This window comes from Mercenaria mercenaria, chromosome 19 (genome assembly GCF_021730395.1).
Source record: "Mercenaria mercenaria strain notata chromosome 19, MADL_Memer_1, whole genome shotgun sequence".
NCBI classification, from domain to species: domain Eukaryota; kingdom Metazoa; phylum Mollusca; class Bivalvia; order Venerida; family Veneridae; genus Mercenaria; species Mercenaria mercenaria.
The window spans coordinates 13,881,961-13,904,212 of record NC_069379.1 but is presented as its reverse complement, the minus strand read 5'-3'; the positions used below and the strand labels follow the sequence as shown (position 1 = coordinate 13,904,212).

Genomic DNA, 22,252 nt, shown 5'->3' with positions numbered 1-22,252 from the left:
GCTGAGAATTTTCTTGTATTTTTATAATTCAGACCCAATCGCCGACCAGGTGGTCCTAATTTGGTCGATTTTATGACCTAGTAAATGCATTTTCTCACATTATAGCACTGCAAATGTCTAAATATTATTGAAATTAGCATGTTTCTGATCAAACTATAAAATTATACTACGAATTGTGACAGACGGGTGGATAGTCTGATAGCTTTCCAGCACTTAGTGCATTATGTGTCTCACTGGAGGACTGGTTAGAATTAAAATTATCATTCTATTTCACAGGTAATACGTTGTTCGTACGAGAAGTGCCTTGGAGCAATGATTTATATAAACCAAAATCGCATCTATCTTTTCATAATTTTGGCGTATATTATTCCCTGCCTAAAATATATTGGTCAGGTCAAACTTATAATAAGAGTATCTTTAGATAATTCACGCAGACGTCAATGGCTGAAATATGCAACAGCATGGTTCAGTATGATACATTTAACATTATCTTTTTCACTGTATTAAGCAAATCTCTCAGGTAGATTAATAGCAGAATAGCTAACACTGTTCATGGGATGTAACGAAATGTAACATCCGCTCTAACCCTTATAATTCTGGACACGACGGGTTCTGCCTTTGCGACCAGTGTAGATCATGATCAGCCTGCACATCCTTGCAGTCTGACAATGATCTGCACTGTTCGCAATTCAGTTTGTATCTTTTTTGACAAACACCCCTTTTAACAACTAATGGTACTGTCCAAACTGAAAGATGTACAAGTTCATTATAGAAATTTAGCAGGTAAGGGCTAGTAACTTCATTATACTGGTCGCTCTAAGTCTTGTAATCTAGAAATGAAATAACGTTTAAAATTACAGAATTGCAAGTGCTAACCAACTTATTTGCCGGTATAAATTAAGCAGAAACATGTCAAATTACACGTAAGACAGTATATAGGCAGAACAGCAATCCCACAAAGAAACGTTAATTTAGTGAAAGCTTGTCTACGCGTTGAAGTGAGAGTGATGACAATGACAACTGACTGGTAGTCGTAAAATAATCACCTGTCAAGTTATCACGGGCAACGTGAATAACTCACTTCGTGCGCGAAGCATTTGAATCTTACAATATACTTTTCTTTTGTTCGTTTTAAAAATGCTCAGAAAAGTGCATATAATCGAGGGCGGCGTTTCTTATACATGTGTCAGTATTAGTGATCAACCAGAATTTCATATATACTATGACAATAACTGCGTTACTTCGTTTGCAGAGGTATAAATATATTATGCACATCCATCATGTAAGTTGACAGACACCAAATACAAATATAAAAATAAACCATGGCAAGTCACGTCAGTAAAAACTATTTTGAAAACGTGTATATTTCGAGCTTCCGCTGAAAGAAATAGGACGTAAAACGCGGATTGATTGATAACGCTGTTTACATTTTTTTTAATTCATAAGCAGCCGATTTGTCATATAAAACAAATTTAAACGTCATCATAGACGAAAATAACTATTTACCATTAAGTTTAAAATAAATGATTTTTTTTTTTTTTGGTTTTAAAGCGTCTTTTCGGGACAATAGTTTTGTTTTGTACATTTTCAAAAAAGAAGAAGAAGGAGATCTGTGAATATATGCATGTCAGATAATGAAATATAAAGTATCTGTTAGAATTTACTCCGCATAATTTCATGATAAATAACTACAGACTTAATACACTTTTTTATGTGTATATATTTACTATATATTTTTTTATCTTTCTCGAATACAAACTCGTTGTCATCTGTAGACGATAACATATAAAATAAATTGCATTATGGTCTTGCATAAAATTTACATATTTTACTATTTTCATTTCCTCTTACGATATTTTCCTTAAAGAAATATTATTTTAGGAAATTGTATGCACACTTGTTGACGTCATTTTATCTCGAGACATCATATGTTTTAATTGTCCATAATTAGTGGTCATCATAACTTTTGAAACTTTTTTTAGAAAATTACTTAAATTGATTTTACTTCATTATACAAATTAAGGTATTACTGTACATCTGTTTAATAAAAAGGTCATTTTACAATTTCAATATTGGATAGCTTTCTTTGTTAACAGTGCCGCCCTTGTCTATGCTTAAGTAAAACTTGCATATAACCCCACCTAAAATCTCCCAGTTAATGCAAGGACTTAGTTTTTATGTAGTGGCGGTACATAAAACCTGAAAAGTGTATGGTAATTTAACTATTCAATAATGTCTTTAAATATATACCAATAACTAAATAAATCGGTATAAAATACGTGTTTTCTAACAAAAATTCCTACACGAGCGAATCACGAGCGGAACGGCGAGCAATGATGTGCTCTTTGGTGATTTCTTTCAATTTTTAAGAACTCGATTCTTAAGGTCAAAACATGAGCAAAATTGAAAGGAAATAGAAAAATGATGCACTTACCAAGCTGTATCAAGACAAAGGCTGAAAAATATATAAAAAATGCATATAATTTCGGATGGTGTAATATATATTTAGTCAAAATACTGGTGCGTTTGTGAATTTTCTTTTATCAGTTCAGAGACATAAATGTTATTTTTTTACCATACAATATTCATGTATTTACTTTTAAATCAATAACAAAATTACAGTTTTTCTTGGTTCAAGTTAATCTGAGTTGTACGCTCATTATTACATTCGTGACAAAAATTCGAAAGTACTTATCTAGTTTGTATTAATCAAAATATTGTCCAACAATTTATTGTATAAATAAAATACGTAAAATGAAAATATACAATACTTTGTTGCAAAACGTATGAAATAATACTTACCATTAACTAATAAACATAGTAATTTGGCCATATTGGTACAGAATTTGGCACTTTATTTTACAAAACCGGAAACCAAGATAAGGTCAGTTTCAAATTTAATCCGAAATTAATTCAAACTATACATTTATCCGAGTTTTTTAAAATAAATTGTCTGAATCCAACAAAAAAGTTTCACGTCCGTCTAACGCGAAACGAAAATGCCCAAGAGTATGTCTCGCTTTGGATTTACGTCACTCCGTTACAGTATTTTCGGTTGCTTTCGTTACTAGTCCGTGACGTACGAAAATAAGCGAAAATTACCGATCATACACGAATTTTAAGCTGCTTCATGACTGACCTTCATTTAATAGCCTAGGGTAGGAAACCAACTGTCAAAACTGTCAAGCTAAAACAATAGAAACACTGTGAATTGTCTGAAGTCTGATAAGTTTATTCATTGCTTGTCAGCTTTGGTATATACCTACGACTGTCGCTAAAATAGCTGACGTCTTTTCATAAATATATAACATGCGAATCTTGGGTTAAAATACGCAGCATTGAATCGTAAAATTCGTGCATATTTTTCTTTATGATTTTAAAGGAATGTGCCTCATTGACGACATGTCTGGCGTGCATCTTTTCAATGTCTTCTAATACTATTTTTTTCTTTCCAGTCCTCTAAACCGATCCCGCTTTTATATGAATAAAAATTCAAACTGAAGGTAATTAAGTCCTGGTAAAACTAGAATTTATAATGCGTAGCAGCTAAGGTCTAACATTGATTTAATAGGAAGACTTTTTCTTACCTGCTATGTTTTATAATCTGGCCGCAAACTTAATTGGTTTATAAATGTATTTGTAAGGTTATCATCCAAGCTGTGTTTTGCCCCCATTTTAGACATAAGCAAACACACGTTACACAAGTTTAATCAGTATGCCGACCATACTTGATCTCTGTATAATACCATTACAAATCAACAGATCTCAAGAAAAAGAAAGGACTAAGAACAGATCCCTGAGGTACCCCATATACGGCATGAAAAGACTGAGCAAAACACTTCCTGAAATTTCAATTACGTATTCCATTGTGGTTTTGAAGAACGTTAATGTGAAAACATGTTGTTTATCTAATAAGCAACTTATATTTTTAGATACCTACACGTACATGTATTTTGAGGGACATTAAAGTATTGCTAATATATTCATATAACACGGAAAATACAGACTTTGCGAAATAATGAAGAATACGTAAGTTGACAATTGCCATTTCGGGTCCTTGATTTGGTATTTGAAAGTCAATCTGCAGTGGATGAATTTTTGAATTTTGAAGTGTTGTTTTTACGCCGGGGTTCGTGAATTGGTTACATTTTTATTAACAGAAATGAAACAGAAACTCTAATTTCCCGGTTTATTTATTTTTTTTTTCCAAATAACTTGCTACATATAAAAACGTTACTAATGGTCAATAGCTGTAGTTTATATAATATAATAAATATGATATAGTAAAAATGAAGACGTGAATTAATGATATCCTGCAAAACATACGTTAAAGGGACTGGCCTCCAGATCGTTCGACAACAACAACAAATATTTTTAGATATCTGAAAATAATTGCCATATTTCTTAAGAAGGCTTCAAAACTTAATTACTGACACATTATATGTTACGGAAACACTAGAGAAATTGCTGTTTTTACTACTTTTTACGATGAAAATCGAAAAGCGTTTGTAACGCTTTGTAAAATACTCTACTTAAATTGTCTGGATTATAAATATCGATGCTTTGAAGGCATAACTCACTAATTCTGTTATAGCGCTATTGGTTACGACGACGGGAAACTGTCTTTACTGCCGCTGCTGTCCGGGGAATTATTCCCGACGCGATCATCTTTTTTTTTTTTTTTGATTTGGAATTTTAAAAATACTTTTAGAAACAAAAACTCATATTCTAATGTTCACACAATATGACCAAACTTCAATTTGAACATTTTTAGTAGATGGTTGACAATTAAGCATTTCTGTGAAATTATTTCAAAATCCAACAGGGAGAGGGGACTGTGTTAAAAGATTCTCTGTTTATAGATTTAGTTTAGTTTATAGAAGGCCGTACTTTTTACAACTCGAAATTGTTTAAACTTTCTGTAGATAGATCAAAGCAACATTCAGTCTGTTTAGTAATTTCAAACGGGTAATATCTTATGACAAATCAAATTAATTTAACATTTTTGGTACACAGTCGTGTAGCAAATTGAGCAAAATTATTTTAAAATGGGGCAACTTAGAATATCTTTAAAGTTTCCACCTTGCTCACTTATGGAAAAGTGCTCACGCTCTTCTGACGGTCATGCGCCTTACGAACCGGATGAATTGTGAAATTATTTAGAAATATGGCCAAAGGACAGGTGGTTCTACCTAGGTGTCCGCGTCAATACCTGAAAAATAAAATCTGGCACCCGCGGGGTCTTTCCCCCCCCCCCCCCCCCCACCACATCGTCAGCTGCGCAAATTGTCATATAACATACAAATATATAAGTTCCGAGGTGGCATAAAACAACAACAACAAAAAAAACAACACATATTTGTTAAAGGTCGGCATAGAAGGTACACAGTACTATACAAACATTGTTTAACACACTATAAAATAGTATATTTTATTACACTCAATGCTTGCGTATCAGATAGGTGGGAATAAATGTTTTCGCCAGTTACGTACGTTGATTAATGGCGGCGATACTATGTCAATTTCATCCTCACTTGACGTGTGTTTGACGTATACATGTAAGAGCGAATTAATTCTTTACTACTCGTATCTATATTTCAGCCTGTCAATCACTGGTATGTCATTTACATAACAAACATCAAAAGTGAATGCGTTTTGTAAGCTCTGCATACTTGTGGCTTACTTTAATAGCACTCTGATCACCTTTGGCCTTTATGCTACGCAATAGACGGAGGATAGCGGAGATGGCCGAGGCTTCCCGATTGACTTGAATAGACGTCTATTCGTCCTGTTTGGGTGATTTTCTTCTTCTTCTCTTCTTCTTCTTCTTATTATTAGTATTATTATTATTTGTATTATTATTATTATTATTATTATTATCACTCATTATATACCACGTTTATATATCACTCTTTTCATATAAAAATACGTTCAAAAGTGTTTTACATAAAAGCAGATCTATATAAAGTTCAATAAAAAATGGTGATTGAACTATAATTGTAGAATGAATTTAACATTGCATTAGATATGTATACTACGTTTTAAATTAAAGATAAGCAGATCAAAACATGAAACAAAATACAATAGCGTAAAACATTAACTGGCCTATCAAAGACACAGGTTAGAACAGAATAGAATAGAAGATATTCTACAATTTGAACAGACAGAATTAACAAGTAACTATGATGCCTGTGAAATGCATCACAACATACAAACCGTCCCGGATGATTGGGTCAGTCTCCACTTAAACGACCCGGAGAAGATTTATGATACATCCTACAGAAACAAACCCTGTTTATATGATTGGTCGGTGTAACATTAAATATTGACCCCGTTGAAAATTGACCCCAATGATCAAAATTTAATGTTGAAATGTTGGCGGGGTCAAGACCAAACGTTGAAAAAGGACCTTTTGATCAAAATTTAATGTTGAAATGTTGACGGTGTCAATTCTCAACGTTGGAAAAGAGCCAACTGGGTCTATTTTCAATGGGGTCAGTATTTCAAGTCAGGTCAAGTCATGTCATGTCAATATTTATTTATTGTCGGTAGATAAAATAACATTATAAACATAAGCTATGTATAGCTGTTGACCGACATAAATTATTTAATGTTACACCGGCCAAGTACCTACATTATTCCACCAGGTCATTAGTGAACTTAGTTCCGTTATCACCAAGTTTGACACAGGATTCAGTATATAATTGTGACACTGAAATATGGTAAAGTGAGTGACAATAAGTGTTAGATATTGGTAACAAATGATTTTGTTTATTCACGGTTTAATTCTTACCCTGTTAAATATCTGTAATGAACTCTTCCAGCGTTCAATTTTGACAAAACACTATTAACTGTTGAAAGGGATGCTTACGGAAAAGATACTTACTACATGGCGAACAGTACAGATCTTGATCAGACTGCATGGATGTGCAGGCTGATCATGTTCTACACTGGTCGCAAAGGAAGGATCAATCGTGTCGTTTAATCCCTTCTGCACAATAATTTTGGTTATTTATTCGGATATCTTGCATGTCAGTTTGTACCACTAGTCATTTTCACAGAACCCACAATTTATGGATTTATTTTTATTTTTTCGCGTGTGGGGGTGGGGGGGGGTTGGGTGGGGGGGGGGGGGCAGAAAAAAAATCACTTATAATGGTGCGAATGTTACAAATGGTCTTGACACTTGTTCACTGTTTGTGACAGTATTAGTTATACACATTTTTTCTTCACATACTGTAGGGCGAATTTAGTCACATTGATACAATTTTAGCTGTATGGCAACTTTTCCAGCTTTTGACGGTGGAGGAAGACCTTATATGCTCCCCCGGGTACTGTTTCAGACTTGGATGGGCAGCTGGGTAGGAACACCGGCCTTCCGTCAGCCAGCTGGATGGCTCCCTTATAATTATAGACAATTCTACGATCCAAGCGAGGCGCGAACCCTCATCGGTCCGGAACGTTTCAGATCAGACAGGAGTACCATCTGTCCATATGCGAGTGACAGTATAGATCTAAGAATTACAGCAGATATAAACATGTATAAATAGCCACAGAACACGATACACATAAATTATAAAGTCGCCGACAGGTAATTTGTACTTAGTGACCCGTCTATATTCAACATTATTATACCTCATATAAATGTCCAATGCAAATTTCCCATTAGTTTAACTTTAACAATATATCATATTCCCACATTAATGTTTTTAATTTCTGCACATTTGATCTGATCCATAATTTCATATCACATGCGCAGCAGCTCTATTTTGTTCAGTTTCTGCTCATGTGATATTATTTTTTCGTGTAATCTCACGTTGAGAGACTGACACTTCCGCATTCATTTAAAGACCGAGACGATAAATTGTCAGACGGAGCGCTTATAAATATATTTTCGGATTAAATTGCCTTTTCTTGTATTCATGCATGTATCACATGAGCAGAAACTGAAAATAACGAGTTTGCGCATTAATGCGGGGAATATGATGTTAAAACTGTCAGACTCCTTAGGCCTAAAAAAGTGTTTGTTTCCGGTATCCCGACCTACCCTAAATTTTTGGCCCGACCCTAAATGTGTATATGGCCTTGGAGAATACTTTTTTTTAACAAAAAGTTGTAAAACTGCAATTTTTATGCTTAACACATGGTCACTGATGTTAGAAATCAACTTACTAATGCTCTAAAGGCATAACCCTCTTATTTGTATTCATTTTTTGATACAATAACAATTTCCGGAAAGTCTCACTTAATACAAAAAAATCCAAAAAAAAAAATAAAAAATCCGACCTACCTACCCAAATTTTTTTTAACATGTTACCGGAAACAAAGAATTTTTTTTTTTGGTTCTATGTAAGCCAGTGTCCAATAGTTTGGGCTAAATGAACGGTCTGTATTCAAGATGCGTTTGTTGGACTTAAAATGAAAGCATATTTGTGAAAACTCACCTCTGATCCCATATAAGAAAACTTGCCGGTCAATAAGTTTATACAATGACATAAGTCTGTATATCTACCGGAGTTCAGCGGATGCCATCACGTGAAAAATACGGTTAGATCTAAATGTTGTCCCTTTAGTGTGTGTTTTTTTTTAAATCTTATTACAATGCACTGCAATGTAAGAACGTCCGATCACGCGTAGTTGACAGCAGTTAAAATAATAAATGACATTTTTGCTAATTAAAATGCTAGCAGTTGGCAAAATATAAAGAAAAATGTATTCAACAAATTGATCTGTACCTTGGAGAGCTTGATCAAAATGACATTTAAAAATGTACGCACTGAATACCTTAGCATGCAATAAAAAAAACCTGCATGTTTTAAGTAAAGTTTAGCCAGTGAATAAGATTAAGAAGAGAAGATTTCATATTTGAAATGGCTGCGGTGGATCATCTGCCCAACAAATTCTCAAAACCTAGGGTCTCACTAGGGAACCTGGGTTCCAAACTGTGAACATAGTGTCGGTGCGAAAACATAGGTTCCATTGTGCACACTACGGTAACGCTTTCATACTGGAAAGGCGTGACCTCTCGCATTATGTATAGAATATGCTTAGGTTCTCAACTCGGACTACAAGACTTAGTGTTTTATAGGTTTTTGATCAATGGGCCGTACCATGAGAAAACCAACATAGTGCGTTTGCGACCAGTTTATATCCAGACCAGCCTGCGCATCCGCGCAGTCTGGTCAGGATCCATGCTGTTCGCTAATAGTTTGTCTAATTGCAATAGGCTTTGAAAGCGAACAACATGGATCCTGACCAGACAGCATGGATGCGCAGGCAGGTCTGGATCCATGCTGGTCGCAAATGCACTATGTTAGTTTTATCATTGCGCGGCTCAAATATGTTATAACATTTATTCTAGCAAAGAGACAAACTTGCAACATCGATGCCTCGAGTACCCGTGTTAACTTGAACTTTTTTCTAAGCTGGACCAAGCTCTTATATTTCGACATCAAGAAAAACGTACAATTTGTTTGTAATTGTAAAAGAAAAACGTAGACACCAAAAGAACACTCATTCAATCTTGGCAGTAATTACATATATATTTGTTTTTCTTTTTTCATTTTTAAGCTCTGGAAACCATGTTTTTGACAAATCGGAATTACATTACATTGACAGAAAGTAATATGTAGATCTAGGCAAAATTACAAATTTTACGTCCGTCCGTCCATCACAGAATATGAACTGTGTGGTAGTTTTGTATAAGGTTAGGTTATATGCTACTTCTAGCAGCGGATTTTTATTGCTTGACCAATATTCTTTCTTTTTTTTTCTTAAAGGCTGTTGCAGCTAGGGCCTCCGTAGCCGTACTTGGCTTCACCTGCCCCTCAACACCGTAGATTCTAAATCTTTATTGAGGCATAGAATCCTTTCATGTGATGAAGTCATTCAGATGGCGTACGAAACGGTTGGTGGTTCTACCCAGGTGCCAGCCCTTGTCCTGGTGTCTTCCTCCGCCATTACACCGTATGATCTAGAATTGTTTTGGTGTGATATTAACCTAACAAAAATGACTCTACTGCCAAACACTACGAAGCAGGCATACCAACTTTTTCTGAATGCTAAGTTTGGGTTTTTGCATTCCAGAGTGGGAGATTGAGGTGTTCAAGTGGGCGATTTAATATTGCGGTATTTACGCTCATGGTATTACGTAACGGAAGTTTTTTAATGCATACCATGATGATGTAGGTACTAAAAACACATGTAACGCACATATGGAAAGTGTAACTTTAGCACTCCTGATAAAAAAATAACTTACATGCAATGCTGATGATAATTATAGTATCAACTTATTTGCACTTATAACACTAGTCATTACTCTTCATATGCCATTTCAAGTTGATTATGCATTTTTCAAGCACTGAATGTTAACATCTAACTAGTGATCACTCTTCAACTCATTGTTGTAACTGACGCAAGCCTTCTTTGCAAAATTTAATTTTGAACACAAATTGCAATGCAACTGCAGCCAGTTAACTTCTCTCAGGTTTTTCAATTCTTTGATAAAGGAAGCATGTTCTCGGCAAGTCAATGCTAACATCTACAAATGATATGTTTGTTTTTGGTTTAATGCCGCTTTTCGACAGTATTTCAGTTACCTGTACCCGTACAAACCTGTTGTCCGCACTAATGCCAACTTCCCCACAAGAATTAGACTAAGAGGTGGTGGACGGATGATTTCAGACACAATGTATTTTATCAAACAGTGAAGGAAATTATACGCTTTGCCCGGGGATGGAACTCACAAAACCGCCGATCGAGCTAAGCAGGCGGGCTATCTAGGCTATATACCATCTAGGCTATATACCAATGAAAGAAATTGTTCTTTGTTTCATATAAAATTCAGCTACTTCAGAACAATTTTGTTACAGTTTCTAGATTTTCACTCCGTCGTAGACCTATTTTCCACAAGATATCCATATATTTGCTTCAAGAATACGAAAAGAAAAAGGGGTGTTGAAAAGTATGCAGTGAAATGCAAGTCAACTGAAGTCAGGTACCCTCATATTGCCGCATTTCAGAAAGCGGTCCGCGGAATAAACACCCTACTTTCGTTTTCAAGTAAACAACTCGAAAACATGCGAATATTAGCATGAAAAGTGTCCTATTTTATGTAAAATTCATTCCACGAGTGAAATAATGCCCATTTGGCCCCCGATTTACGCGCAAATGCGCGAAAAAATGGAAAAATTAGGATCTATTTATTAGGGACTTCTTATGACCTCCTTTTGTCTTGAATGGCAATTTTGTGTCATATCTCCTTAGTCTTCCAGGCATACTTAATATCAAATATTAGAATAGTATAGTAAAATTTAAACAAGAACAGCATATAAGCTTCAACAATTTATTAGTAAATTCAAGCTTGAAACATCAAGTACCTTGTGACAGTCTTGAAAAAATAAGTACGACTTGACCAACAACAATGATTAAAAATATGATGCTGTTAACCACTCTGTTATAGATATATGGCGTAAAACTGAACAAGTTTTATGGCTATAAATACAGAGTTTGGAGACCAGTCTATTCTCGGACAGCAAACTGGAGACCGTCTATTATCAGAAATTAAATTGTAGACAAGTCTGTCCTCGGACAGCAAATTGGAGACCAGTCTATCCATAGAAAGTAAATTGCGGACCAGTCTATCCTCGGGCAGCAAACTGGAGACCAGTCTATTCTCGGGCAGCAAACTGGAGACCAGTCTATCTTCTCAAAGTAAACTGGACACCAGTCTATTCTCAAAAAGCAAATTGTAAACCAGTCTTTTATCGGACGGCAAAATTTCAAGTGTGCGCCCAGAAACAACCAAACAAATATTAGAATTTTGTGACTGGTCTTCATACTCCAGTTTTTTAAAAACCCAATCTAGAAGCTAGATGTACCGTGTGCCAAGCTGTTTGATTATAAGTTTTTGTAGTCCAATTCTCAAGTGTAATGTACAAAAATTGGTATATTAAACGAGTCTTCCCGCTTCCCTGTGTAATAAACAGTGCTTTCCAGTACTCTGTGTACTGCAAAAGTCTTCTTGCTACCCGGTGTTTGAAAGTTTAATCATTAGCTCAAATTTTGGTAAGTTCAAAGACTCAAAAATCCTAGCGTACAAACTCTTAAAGGAGTATTCAAATAAATATTTCAATGCAAACGTAAAAACATATGGAATGGTATTTAACATCACTCTAAATGAGAAATGCATCAAATTATAATACATTTTTTACTTAGGCTAATCACTAGATGAAAAAAAACTTGAATAATAATCACTGACCCCACCCCACCCCCCCCCGCCCCAGCCCCACTGCTCTCTCCACAAGGTCAACTTATTACATGCCACAAACTGAGAAACACAAAGGGCTGTAGCACGTAACTTCAAAAATATTAGTCTTACTTTCTTTACTATATTTATCCAAACAATAAATTGCCTTTGTTTATTGGCAATTTTTTAACCAGTACAGACAAGCAGATAATTTAAGTAGCCAGATACACTTAAATTTAGTCTGACGTGTCAATCAAAACTGACCTAAAGAGCAAAAATAATATAATTTGCATAGCTCTTATTCATAATTTTAACATGTCCGAGACATTGTGAAATGATACTAAATTCACTTGGGTAATGATTACATTTTACTCGGACTTATCATAGACCCCTTGTGTAAAATCTCAAACTTTAAACTAAAACAAAACCATTAAATCCATAAAATATTTCATTTCGAAGTTTTGTAGTTTGAAGCATCACCTGGGGCATGTGCAGTCAGACATCTAATTTGACTTCTGAAATAGTGTGATATTTACTTCTGAAGTCATTATAATTCATTGTAATAATACCTCGTTTTACCCAAGTGGAAACTGGCAGGTACCAATACTTGAAAATGCAGCGCTCTGATTGGTCAGTTAAAACTACTGATGTCATGATAAAATTATGAACTGATTGGCTTGCTGGCAGGTTAAGGCACTGAGGATTAAGATTATACAGTTTAAACAGTAAAACAAACCACAGTACTATAGCCAAGTTATACCTTCTGATCCGAGAAAACTAGAATATGTGACAGAAAGACAAACATTAGATTTAAATGTATCACAAAAAAAATACACCCAAAACAGTGATTTTGAAATATTTTTAGTTTTTCTTCTTTTTCTCTGCTAAATTGCACTGAAATTGTCATCTTCTATCATAATCTGGCCAAACTAGCCTGTTTACAGCCACATCTAAACAAGTTTAAATTTTTACCCCTGCACAACTTATAGGTTACATTCTACCAATTCAATTCCTTATTTATTTCATATTAATAACAAAACATTCAGACCTCATTTTCAGCACTTTAGAGCATTTCAATGATATGAAAACCATATATGGTCATTTAGTATAACATGTCTTCTTATCAAAAATAGAAAAATACTGACATGTTATGTTGAATATAAGAAAAATAATCTGTTCTGAGAAACATCACCCTCTAAAAATGCCCCCATGAAAATAGCCGTTTAGCAGTTACGCGTAGGTAGACATTTTTCGCAAAAAAATAAACATTATTCCAAGAAATTTACAATGAAAATGATCTGGATCTATTCTCAATACTATAAGCAACAAGTGAATGAAGTATTGCCATGCAATACAAAGTCCCCTACTGGAAGGCACCTAATTTTTTTTAACATTAGATTTAAATGTATCACAAAATAGATGTAAGTTAAACAGGTGTACTAGTACTGCAGGGCCAAGAAAACAAAAAAAACATCTGAAGCCAGATTCAAAATGATTGGAAATGAAGACCAGTGGTAAACCATCTTTAATTGGCAGTTATAACTGTAAACCATCCGAAAAAAAGCACCTTTTATTTCACTCGCACCTAAATAAATCTGTAAATAACCTTCTATGGCAAGTATATCTCAAGACCAACTGTAAAAAGCTAATGAAACCCACAACTCAAGACCGTATGTAGACAAGTAGAACTCATGACCATATGTTAACAAACACAACTCTTGATTCAGTAAATAAGCACGACTTATAACGATCTGAAAACAAGCAGAACATGTGACCATCTGTAAACAAGCAGAATGACCATCTGTAAACAAGCACAATTTGTGACCATCTGTAAACAAGCAGAACATGTGACCATCTGTAAACAAGCACAACTTGTGACCATCTGTAAACAAGCAGAATTTGTGACCATCTGTAAACAAGCACAACATGTGACCATCTGTAAACAAGCACAACTTGAGACCATCTGTAAACAAGCACAACTTGTGACCATCTGTAAACAAGCACAACATGTGACCATCTGTATACAAGCACAACTTGTGACCATCTGTAAACAAGCACAACCGGAGACCATCTGTAAACAAGCACAACTTGAGACCATCTGTAAACAAGCACAACTTGTGACCATCTGTAAACAAGCACAACTTGTGACCATCTGTAAACAAGCACACAATCTGTAAACAAGCACAACTTGTGACCAACTGTAAACAAGCACAACTTGTGACCATCTGTATACAAGCACAACTTGTGACCATCTGTAAACAAGCACAACCGGAGACAATCTGTAAACAAGCAGAACTGTAGAGTGACTCTAGGTAGTCACCAGCACAATTTGTGCTGTAAACAAGCAGTTACAATACCTAAGGCCAAATACAACTGTAAACAGACTTTAATGACACTTACATCTGAAATCCAGTTATAACAAGCTTACACAGCAACCACACACATTAAACTTGTACAGCCATCATGGCCATGAAATCATGGGTATTCATAGGAGACTAAATTTTGCAGATCCCCTGGTTGTGTTAATGGCCATGAAATCATGGGTATTCATAGGAGACTAAATTTTGCAGACCCCCTGGTTGTGTTAATACACAAAATTCAATCCGCACAAATGTGGTTCATACAAGAACAAACGTCATTTCAATGTAATAAATGTGACAAGGCATGGGAAAAAGGGGCTTATTGAAGATTTTTGTCGAAATTTAGTTTTTGATATTTTTTTAGTAATCAATGTCTCCCTGTTATGCAAGAAAAATATTAGAGCTGTTTCAGTGATATTTAAGAAAATATGGTAATTTTTGCAATACCACCGTTTTCCAGTTTTTCTGTTAACTTGCAAGTATTTAAACAAACCAATTACTATAATGAAACAACACATTTTATTCACCTTGTACTTGTGTGCTAATCATTTACATGGTACATAATCTGACAAAGTGGTATGGGAAGGTAACCGCTCAATAATTAGAACTAGCAGATATACATTAACATAATGGTTGCCATGGTAACCGAGTTAAAATTATAAAAATATAAGCTTAAAGTGTTTATCTTTATGCTATCAGCATAAAATGTAGACATTGTGATATTTCTACCTATAATTACATGAGAAATAACAAAGTATACCCTTTGTCCTACTGGCAGTTAACATTGGAGGTAACTTCTCTTTTAAAAACATATGATGTTTGTTTCCATGTCTGTTAGTAATGTTTTGTGTGCAACTAATATTACTAGAAAAATAAAATTCAAAACATAAAAAAATATGACCTTCATAACTTGAATTCAGTAGGTTTATTTCATACCTGCAATAGTTTGTCACTAAAGAATGAACATATCTCTAGTTTCAAATTCACAACATAATTTTGTTACCATAGCAACAATGAAAATGTGATACATACTAGGATAACAACTTAAAAATAAACAGGATAACTTTAGAATTCACTCATATCATTATCAAATCATGTTTTATCATTTTTATCACTTAAATTGAGTGGTAGGTTTTAATAGTCAAATTCAGTTACCATAGCAACCATACCAATGCAATTATATGAGGTACAAGATTGAAAGTATATACACTATACTACAAACCAGAGCCAAACTTGAAACATATATATCAAAATTTATAAAGACCATTAATCTTGAAATCACTAAGATCTGTATATAATGTCCAAAAATACTTATAATATACTAAAAAATAAATAAAAATTTACATTGTTGTCAGTAGTTAAGCAGTATGTAGAATTAAATAATACATACACTGTGCACGATACACATGTATTCAATTACTTTACCATAGTCTATTTATGCAATGATCAGAATATCATTTTTGTAATTTAATAGTTTCCAGTATGTGATTTCAAGTATGGGTTTCAATTTCAGTGCCATATGCATCACAGTAGTTTCACAAATGCTGTTTGAAACATGACAAAAAGGAATATCTGTAGTAAAGAACAACTGAGAATGTATTTCAAATAACTAGGAAATAACAATTAAAAGCACTAGTGAAGTATATAAATGACATGTTCCTTTCAATATTTATTTTATTAAATGTGTCTCTGAAATGAATTTTGCTGAACACATGTTTATAAAACACTGTTAAAGTCACCAGTTGATTCTGACATAAGGAATATTGACATCCAAGGAGTATCCTGATGTTCATTGTAATAGTAAGTCAGAATCCAAATCTCTCAGTCTTTTGTACAGAGGCAAGACAAACTCTTGATCTGGCTTACTGTTTGTATGAACACTTCTTCTTCCTTTTTTCACTATCACTCTTAACAGTTATATCTTCAGGTTTTGGAACCAATGGCTTAGGGCATGAGCTTTTTTCTTTAAGACAATACTGCCTAATTTCATTAAACAGATACCACTGCCTAGATGGATCTAAACCTTTAGGCACAATTACAGAAGGTAACTGACTATCACTTGGGACTGGAGGATTTTTCTTAAAGACATTAATTTCCTGTCCATTGTCACCACTTGCATATTCCTTAACCAATACTACACCAGGCTTTTCACTTGTCATGCTGAAGTGATGGTACTTTTTCAGAGAAGGAATGCATTTGAAAAACTGACCAAGAAATACAGACCAGTCATAAAACAACACTGGTTTCTCACTATCATTTGCAAGCTGAGGTATGTTATGCCTGTTTTTTGAAGACAGAAGAACACATGTAGCAATCTGGTCTAGGGTCTCAACTGTACAGTGTCGCCATTTAGACTTGAACACTCCAAAGTGCCAATCTGGACTAAACTTTGTATGGCCAGCTTCCATGAGTGAGAACTCAACAGTCTTGTGAAGCCCAGTCATAGTTCTCCATAGCCCATATCTAAATGAAATGTAATTTTGAAAATAACATAAATATGCCAGCATAGTACATTTCTTTATTTTCAGAATATATGGTAAAGGAAACATTAATACATCTCAGATATGACAAGATCATTTATTCTATGATGAAATCTGTGTCCACTGTCTACCCTGATAAAATGTATATTCTAAAATAATCACTTCCCAAATAGGAGAACTTTTTAGTCCCTAGCTGAGTTATTTGATTTCATCTTATGTATGAACAATGAATAAAGTTGCATACCACAATACAGTGTTGTTTTTGTTTTGTCCAGAACAATTGTCCATTTGCAACTGCACATGCTCCTCTCCAAACCCATGGTGCTGAAAATGATGGTGCAGTAAGCTGGTCACACAGTTAGCTCCTTTACCAGTGCAGTCTGCTTCATCAATGAGATAGAATACCTGTGTACCTGGTGTAAAGTATGCCAAAAACTTGAAGACAATGACAAGTAAAGCTTCATAATAACATTATAATATTATACTACTGGGTCATAATATAACTGTGCCATTCATGTTATAATCTGATACTAGGTGAATGTTACTTACAATTTTGTATACTTTACAGAATGACAATATATATCTCTGATATCTAGAATCATACATAAATTTTATGTATGTCATGTGATTAATTGTGTAACATGGAAATCTAGAGAGAATACACATTAATCAACAGTGTGATATGAGCAAATAATATTATGAATTACCTGCTCCTTCTGAGCACACTCAAAAGCACTGGCACTTCCTGGGAGTTTTGAAATACAGAGGTCCAACTTGTTGTGCATGGTGTGGATAAAATAGCTGCTGGGCAAAGTCAAATGAGTATTGCTGTGTTCCAGACAATGAACATGGTGGCTGACCTTTATTAATAAAACATATATATTAAAATTGAATCAAATTTACCTATATTTATATTCATCTTCACTTGTTACATGTATTTTATATTATATTGTACAAGAAATTGAAGTAACTCATGTAGCATGTGCATGAATTGGAAAAAATATGGTAGTACTGGCTATTTACAAGCATAGATTCCATTGAGGGACACACTTTTACATGCCTGGGGTTTTACATCAATTTCCTGTATTGACTTTTTAAATTTTGTACACCAATGTCCTACACTTTTACACATTGGTGTACAAAATGTGAAAATCATTGCAGTAAACTTGTGGTATGAAACTTGGTTGTATTTACCATTTATTACATAATTTTTTACTTATAAATCAACAGTATACAAACCATGGCACACTGTTTTACAATTAATTTACTGAAAAGCCAATTTTCTAGCTAGTTTTCTGTATTTTTTCTCAGTTTTGTTGCAAATCACAAAACAAACAGGATATTTAGAAAGATTGGTGATCTCATAACATGCCTTAATCAAAAGTCAACATGATAAGTTTGATTTTTTATTTTTTTTTAATTTAATAAAAGATCTAATTAAATTATAAATAAACAAACCTCTCAGTTTCTGTTCTGGAGTCATCACTGAATAATTCAATTTAGCAGCCTCACATTTTCCCCTGTAGTAATCTCTCTGACATTTGGCTTTACTCAGGTGTGCTCTGTAATTCTCTAAAAGTTTTTCTCACTTAAGTTTCCACTGTTAGAGATTTCATGTGCATATTTTTGGCATTTAGCACAAAGATCTGTAGCTGGTTTACAAATAACTATGTGTGGACATTGTTGCAACCATATTTTCTTGAATTCAGATAGGCTTACTGCCCTGAAACTATTTTGCTGAGCTGCTTCATTATAAAGAGCATGTATGTCAGCTTTACTCTGATCAGATGGTAACAGTATAGCACTTTGCTGTTGTAATTTGGCAATCTACCTGGTAATGGCAAACCATTAGCATTTGCATAGCTGGACAAAAAACTTACAATCTGTTCAATGTCAGTCATTGACAAAGCATGCTTGGGCATTTTACCTGTATTTCCACGAGTCCTAGGTTTAAGTCCATTTTTATCAAGTGAGGAAGCTATGTTTGCCAGCTTATTCTTACTTATACCATGACAAAACATGAAGGTTTCTCTACACACTTTTACACCAAACACAAAATATTCTTGTGATACCCTTTCTCTGTCCTTTAATTGCTGTTTCTTGTTCCTAGCAGATGACCAGTGAGTAAGATCTCTCCTGTGGGCAGACAGCTGCACTTTAACTGTTAAATCAAGTTCATCAGATGTCATTTCCTTACACTGCATTCTATATTCAATAGCCTGATCAATGTTAATTACCTGACTACAAGGTTTTCCATGAATTTTATGACATCCACTGCCTTTTCCCTGAAACTCACTAACTGCATTATTTTCCTTTATGTCAATATCACGTTCACAAATATCCACTTCCGGTAACTCAATATCACTACTATCATTCAAGTCAGAATCATAATTCTCTTCATCACTGTCATCAAAAACAACATTTTCTCCAAAGTGTGGTTCGTCCGAAGACTGAACATTTGAAAAGTATAAATCATTGACTTGCTCAAGTTCACAAATAAATTCTACATCTTGGTCGACAACCAAGCTTTCTGGTATCGAAGACCGTGTAGAGCACGTACTTAACTGACTCATCTTAGATATTTTGGATACTTCTGCGAAAAGTAACAACTTTACATCTTTAAGTAAACATTACAGCTTCCGGAATCCATGGCAACGGTGTCAATTGTGAAAGTTGTATACAGTGGATAAGGGGAACTATCAAGCAATTAGCATGACCAGAACTATCGATTTTTCATGTTAAATATTTGCTGACTTTTTTTACTTAAATAATAACGGGAATTTTATCGGTGTCTGTCAAAGACTGAAAGAAGAAATAATAAGGTACTGTCTCGAGCATGTAAACGGCATCATTACGAACATAAGATTTAAAAAATGAACATTGTCATCAATTAGCGCCAATTAATTCAGCACGTCATGTTTTCATCACGTTCTCGCAAATGACGTCAAAACTCAACAAGCCCCAAACTGTCGTGGCGTGACACAAATAGGGAGAATGTAAATATATGGAAATAAGATAAGCCATTCATCAAAGCAAACCTGTAAAACCTGAAGTTTTTGTGAGATATTTATTTTGCTTTTATTAGCGAACTGTCAACATTCTTGAAAATATGTATTAGTGAAAGTACTGTTGTAATTCTAAATAACCCCAGATTTCTCTCAAGTTTGCCATTGTGAATATTCTACAGTGTTAACCAATCCCAATTTTAAATTTGGAAAACTTTAAACCTCTCAAAAGAATCTGATTTTACAGTACAGTTTTACATATAAACAAATACAACAAATAAAAAATTCAACCAGTATAATTGAGCATCAATTAAAACAACACATTACTTTATATTCCAACATTAAATCCAATAAAACAACAAAAAAACAAGAGGGCCATGAAGACCATGTATCGCTCACCTGACCTATTGACCTAAAGATCATAAAGATTAACATTCTGACCAAGTTTCATTAAGATATGGTCATAAATGTGGCCTCAGGAGTGTTAACTAGCTTTTCCTTTGATTAGACCCGATGACCTAGTTTTTGACCCCACATGACCCAGATTCAAACCTGACCTAAAGATCATCAAGATTAACATTTTGACTAAGTTTCATGAAGATACAGTCATAAATGTGGCCTCTAGAGTGTTAACAAGCTTTTTCCATTGATTTGACCTAGTGACCTAGTTTTTCGCCCCACCTGAGCCAGATTTAAATTTGACCTAAAGATCATCAAGATTAACATTCTGACCAAGTTTCATTAAGATATGGTCATAAATGTGGCCTCAGGAGTGTTAACTAGCTTTTCCTTTGATTTTACCCGATGACCTAGTTTTGACCCTACATGACCCAGATTCAAACTGGACCTTAAAATCATCAAGATTAACATTCTGACGAAGTTTCATGAAGATACAGTCATAAATGTGGCCTCTACAGTGTTAACAAGCTTTTCCTTTGATTTGACGCGCTGACCTAGTTTTGACCCTACAGGACCCAGATTTAAACTGGACCTTAAGATCATCAAGATTAACATTCTGAAAAGTTTCATGAAGATACAGACATAAATGTGGCCTCTACAGTGTTAACAAGCTTTTCCTTTGATTTGACCTGGTGACCAAGTTTTTGATCCCAAATGATCCAACAGCGAACTTGTCCAAGATTTTATTGAAGGTAACATTCTGACCAACTTTCATGAAGATTGGGCCAAAATTGTGACCTCTAGAGTGTTAACAAGCTTTTCCTTTGATTTGATCTGGTGACCTAGTTTTTGAACCCAGATGACCCAATATCGAACTCGTCCAAGATTTTATTGAGAGTAACATTCTGACCAAGTTCCATTAAGACTGGGCGAAAATTGTGTCCTCTAGAGTGTTAACAGTCAAATTGTTGATGATGCCGACGCCGACGGACACAGGGTGATCACAAAAGCTCACCTTTGAGCACTTTGTGCTCAGGTGAGCTAAAAAGTGCAGCTGGCAGACTGCAATATTACCCATTGCTGTCGTCTATGGTGGGAGGGGAGATAAATCCGTAGTTAATAAATCTGACATCATGGTCCTTCATTCCTGTAACCCAAATCTGTCAACACTGCATTTAATTTTATTCTGACAAAACGTTTAGAAACAAGTATAAAAGGGGAGATAAACTGATAACTATTCAGGATAGGATTATGGATCTTGCTCTTAAAATTCCCCCCAAGTGCAAAATTTTTAGAAGTATATACCAAAAGGGAGATAATTTAGAGTTAAAAACTGAATTGCAATTATTGGCCTGTATTGCAATCTTACATTATAAATGTAACATTCTTTAAGTTTTAACAGAAGCTGCCAAATATCCAGCCTTAGCGAAATATTCTTCATGCAGTGGACCCTAAATGATAAATGAGCCACACCATGAGAAAACCAACATAATGCATTCAAAGTTGCTCTTATTGCAGTAGGCTTTGAAAGCGAACACTATGGATCCTGACCAGACTGTGCGGATGTGCAGGCTGGTTCTGTATCCAGGCTGGTCACAAATGCACTACAGTCTAACCTGTACTAACGGTCACCTCCGGTCAGCGGTCACCTCCGTTCAGCGGCCATTTTATGACGCCCCCGACGGATTTTCCTCTATTTTATCACTTTATTCAGCGGCCACCTGCCACCGAAATTGCCTCTCGACCGCCGTATTTGACCCC

The 22,252-nt window shown here is 34.7% G+C and overlaps 1 protein-coding gene and 1 pseudogene across 34 annotated transcripts in view; both read right to left on the bottom strand.

The window, feature by feature from the left end:
- The window catches only part of LOC123542726 (uncharacterized PE-PGRS family protein PE_PGRS3-like), an 84,239-nt gene extending 81,193 nt beyond the window's left edge, over positions 1-3,046 (bottom strand). For 17 of the 34 annotated variants that reach the window (XM_053531950.1, XM_053531957.1, XM_053531958.1 and 14 more), the window contains exons 1-2: positions 2,803-3,045; positions 2,435-2,455 (exon numbers count right to left, since the gene is read on the bottom strand). In XM_053531950.1, the coding sequence (XP_053387925.1) occupies positions 2,435-2,455; positions 2,803-2,833 (52 nt within the window). In that variant the 5' untranslated portion in view covers positions 2,834-3,045. Of the gene's footprint in view, positions 1-2,434; positions 2,456-2,802 lie in introns of all 34 variants that reach the window. The other 17 variants (XM_053531965.1, XM_053531971.1, XM_045328708.2 and 14 more) reach the window with 6 other exon arrangements.
- An 11,961-nt stretch (positions 3,047-15,007) lies between these two features.
- On the bottom strand, positions 15,008-19,752 carry LOC123555210 (uncharacterized; annotated as a pseudogene).
- Positions 19,753-22,252: the final 2,500 nt, after the last annotated feature.